At 36.2% G+C, this 4,529-nt stretch overlaps 1 protein-coding gene across 1 annotated transcript; it reads right to left on the bottom strand.

The window, feature by feature from the left end:
- Positions 1–31: 31 nt before the first annotated feature.
- LOC117121256 (macrophage receptor MARCO-like) lies at positions 32–4,206 on the bottom strand (the record flags this gene model as incomplete). The annotated part of the gene is made up of 6 exons (XM_033266392.1): positions 32–373; positions 620–664; positions 1,354–1,398; positions 3,257–3,310; positions 3,667–3,693; positions 4,114–4,206. Coding segments are annotated over 6 exons (606 nt in total), but the record flags the coding sequence as incomplete, so codon positions are not given.
- Between the last annotated feature and the right edge of the window lie 323 nt (positions 4,207–4,529).

Genomic DNA, 4,529 nt, shown 5'->3' with positions numbered 1-4,529 from the left:
GTGCCTGTAGCACCCCGAGCCCCAACTGAACCCTTGGTTCCTTTGACACCAGTGGCTCCTGCAGCACCCCGAATTCCTTGTGACCCTTTGGCTCCTTTAGCACCATTGGTTCCAGAAGTACCCCGAATGCCTTGAGAACCCTTAGCCCCCTTAACACCAGTGGCTCCGGTAGCACCTGGAGATCCTGATGACCCTTTGTTTCCCTTAGCGCCAATGGCACCATTGACACCCCGGCTTCCCTGGGACCCCTTGGCTCCTTTAGCACCAGTGATACCTGGTGATCCAGTATCTCCTTTACTCCCTCGAGACCCCATGTCACCCTTTTGTCCGACAGGACCGTGAGGTCCAAGATGTCCTTTTTCGCCAATGCTACCTGCCGAAGTAATATTCTCATTTTAATAATTAAAAAAAGTGTCAAATGAATGATAAGCACCAAAAATATACAGTAATGTAAGCTAAATGTGATTCTCAGAAATAGCAAATAGCATTCGAAGCTTGTAAAACAATAATGAGGTGACCATTTATGTCAAGATGATTTGGGACGGGATTTAAATAAATTCGAAGAGGACTTCTTAAAGCATTTCTGGTTACTTATCAATATACTCTAGATACAACTCACCAGTATCCCCCTTTGGACCCATCGGTCCATGTTTTCCAATGTAACCTGCAAAAATAGATAATTTAATTCAGTTTAAGATGTACATCTTATTAACTGCAATGGTTTCATTTTACTTTCGAAAAGCATATAGAAACTTTTTGTATATTTAAATAATGTGAAACAAATGACAATAACTACGACGGCGACGATGGGCAATGACGATGATTACGACTATGACGTTAATGACACAACGAATACGTGATAATAATAAGTAATATAAAATTAACAAGAATAACCAAATTTACAATAATAACAGAAACAATAACAAAAATGCTATTAATAATAATATTGCAAATTGAATTTGCGCACATAAAAATGATAGTATATGAATGCTATTAACTGCAGGAGTAGAGTCTTATTAATGATGGCCTATATAAACAAAACAATAATTGCAAAAAATCGACAAACATGGAGAAACATTTTATAGCAATTATTCATTTGTATTACGATATTGAATGATATTTAACTAACAATCTTGATATATCCCGCTTAATGTACGCGCCTGTATTAGACACTTAACCATGATTTTGAGTTTATAGTAATGATGTGCATATAAATATAGTCATGATGTGCCCATATATAGTCTAGATTGTGCATATATGATCATGATGTGATGCTACCATAGCCATGTTTAGGCATCCCACATGTTTTTTGTAAAATACAATTTGACAGTCTGGGCTTAACATACGACTCACCCTTTTCGCCTTTCAGTCCTCTATTACCTGGAGGGCCTTGAACGCCTGTCAAAGGTAAACATAAATGTGTAAAGTAAATGTAGGCCTTAAAGTGTGTATGGTTGTTGTTGAAATCATCAAGGAGGTGTTCTCCTTTATAGCAGGGAACATATCATTGTTCCCTGATTATAGTGACGATCGAAATAGATTCTACACATAATATGTTTCACTTAACACGTGTACCTATAGGTGTTTATTTAAAGTATTTAACAACTTATATTTATTTTAGAATTGGCATAGTTAGTAATTGTGTAAGTACATGATTATATCTATTATAGGCTTTATACTTGTCCAGCTCAAAATTAGTGCGACTCCTCGGGATTTTTTTTATTTTGTGGTGTAAGCGGTCCGCCAACTATCTTCGGCTAGAAAACATCTTGATTTTACAGTCCGTCAGCGATCATGTATAAAAAATAATAGGCCTATTAAAACTCAACATAAAGCGGTATAAAGACAGTGATTGAAGGTTATTGGAAGCACGCTGGAAACATCGGAATTTGGTTGCAGCTCTCTCAGTGTTAAATCCAAAATATTGTTTTTAAATGTTGCTTCAATGATGCATTATAATTATGAAAATAATTACTATTATTATATTATCATTATCATTATTATTTTATTATATAATAATTTGATTCATATCAAGGATTTTTATTGATATTATTTTTATTACATTCATTATTAATGGTATGTTATGTACCGTACTCGCGCGAATAAGCGCCCGGGCGCTTAAAATATTTTTTACACTTTCTGAGGGGCGCTTATTCAAACGGGGCGCTTATGAAAACAGAGTAGAAATTGAGGGGGCGCTTATGGAAATAGATGAAAATCGAAGGGTTCTTATGGGAAATTATTAAATTCAAGAGGCACTTTTTGAATGAAAAAAGATTATATAAGGACATTACGGATGGTGGTTAGGTGGAAAAGATAATTGTGCTAAAGGTGCAAATTGTCGGAAAAGAAAAAGAGGAGTAGGACTAGGCATAGACAAATAGGCCTATGTAAAAAGAGTAAAGTTGGAAATATACTGTCTTTCCAGAGATCGGAGCTCTCATCTGTCCAAGAGAAATATCCTCATTTTGATATTGACCTAAGAAGAATGTGTTTCCACTCTGCAGCTCAATTATGCCAACAACAGCAGTCCCAGGATTAATTGGGTTATTGACTTGCTAAAAAGAATATATTATGATATTATTGTGGGGGCGCTTATTCAACTTAGAAGGGGCGCTTAAGGGAATTTTCCCGTTAGGAAGGGCGCTTACTCAAACGGGGCGCTTATTCGCGCGAGTACGGTATATATAATTCTACTTCTAATATCTAGATTGCATTTATTGATAGTCCATGTACTTTCTAAGTTGTCATTGATTTTGCAAAAAAAACCAAAAAAACAATTAAATAAATTAAAATAAATAATAATTTGCCTATCCAAATAACGCTATTTTGATTACCAGTCCCTAATATTGTGGTTTAAAAGCACATTTTAGGACCAAATTAAGCCATAGAAACTTGCCCCATGAACCCTAACAGTATTTTTTTTTTTTTATTCCAGCCGTCGACCAAGGCTTCGTCGTCGCCTTGGTTCGGACCCTCCGTTGGACACGTCGACCCCTTGTCGGCAAATTTCTGGGGCCATCGCTACCTCTGACCCAATTTTATGCCCATCCTGTCCTAAAACCTGTCCACTAGGCGAATTTATTCGCTAGTGGACAGCGTCGGTTCGCATCCTGAGATCTGATGGGGTGCGAATTTTTCGCTTATCAAAAACTCCGATATAAATATAAGCCGACGCTTTCGATTCGCGCGAATAAATTTGAGCAGTCGTACCACCGTCGTACGGCGCATTGAGTTCCCGGATTTAGACTCTCACCCTTGATTTCTTGAACACCTGGAGAACCTTGTGCTCCCTTTTCACCAAGTTCACCTTGAAACGATTTGTTAATTGAATGTCATTAATGAACGTTTGCTTGCGTTTTCAGTGATAATGACGTCATAGTTATATTAACTTTTGTTTAATCGTTATAATTTTGCAATAAGTACCAGTTGTCAAAATGTGTTAATCAAATTAAACAACTGACCAATCAGAACAAAGCACGGTAAACGCACTTGTTTCACAAACACAAGTTGTTACATACGATACGCTGTCATTTTACGGGACCTCAGCAACAATATTCAAGGGGTGAGGCATAGGAGAGATATATATTTTTTTCTTTTCATAGTAAAATATAATTTATAAACAGTAATGCACATCTGAAAGATTAGCGCAGATAATGTAGTTACCTGACAATCCCATAATTCCCCGGCTACCTGTAAGGAGAATAAACATCATAGGGTTGTGTATATGAACAGCGCGCTTAATATACTGTATTAAAAATTTCGGTCACATAGAAATAATAGTAATGTATATTAGAAATATTAATAGGCCTAGTGTAGTTTCCACCGAACGACCTTAAACTTAATTTTAACGGTAGTTCCCAACATGCAGCGCGATAGCTCCGCCCCTTTTTGTAAACAAATCGAAATACGCATGCGCACCCGTAACTAACGTACGTCGAGCACGTAAAATCCTGAAATTAACGTACTCGCAACGCAAGATGAATAAATTATGACGTCATCCGTTAAAGTTAAGGTTAACGTCGTGCATCGAAAACTCCCTATTAACTACAATAATACACTAATATATGTTTAACAGCAGGATTTTCACATCATAGTATGAACTTTACACACCTTCGTGTATATCGGAAAAATTATAGATTACCTTTTCCCCCTTGCTTCCTGGCAATCCATGTTCACCGTTTAATCCGGGTATACCTGGTACACCTATAAGGTGAATATAATTATTATTTCATTTTGAGTTCCTATCTTATGTACACGAGCTTTCACATAAGTTAGTTCACAAGAGATGATGCCATACTTGTACATTATTCATCATCATCTCCATCCCATCTTCATACTTACAATCTTCAAAATCATTGTCATTATCATCAATATTTAAATCATTATATATTGTAATTTTTTATCATTGTTATTGTCATCATTATCATCAACACCATTATTTCGAAATCAGCATTATATTTTCCAATTACAATCACCATCACGAACATATCGATGTGTTGTATACTAATTTTTAACATTTCGTCATT

This window comes from Anneissia japonica, unplaced genomic scaffold (assembly GCF_011630105.1).
Source record: "Anneissia japonica isolate Jap-2015-1 unplaced genomic scaffold, ASM1163010v1 scaffold50998_len4684_cov128, whole genome shotgun sequence".
Taxonomy (NCBI): domain Eukaryota; kingdom Metazoa; phylum Echinodermata; class Crinoidea; order Comatulida; family Comatulidae; genus Anneissia; species Anneissia japonica.
The sequence above is the reverse complement of the archived record's forward strand: the minus strand, read 5'-3'. Positions and strand labels throughout refer to the sequence as shown.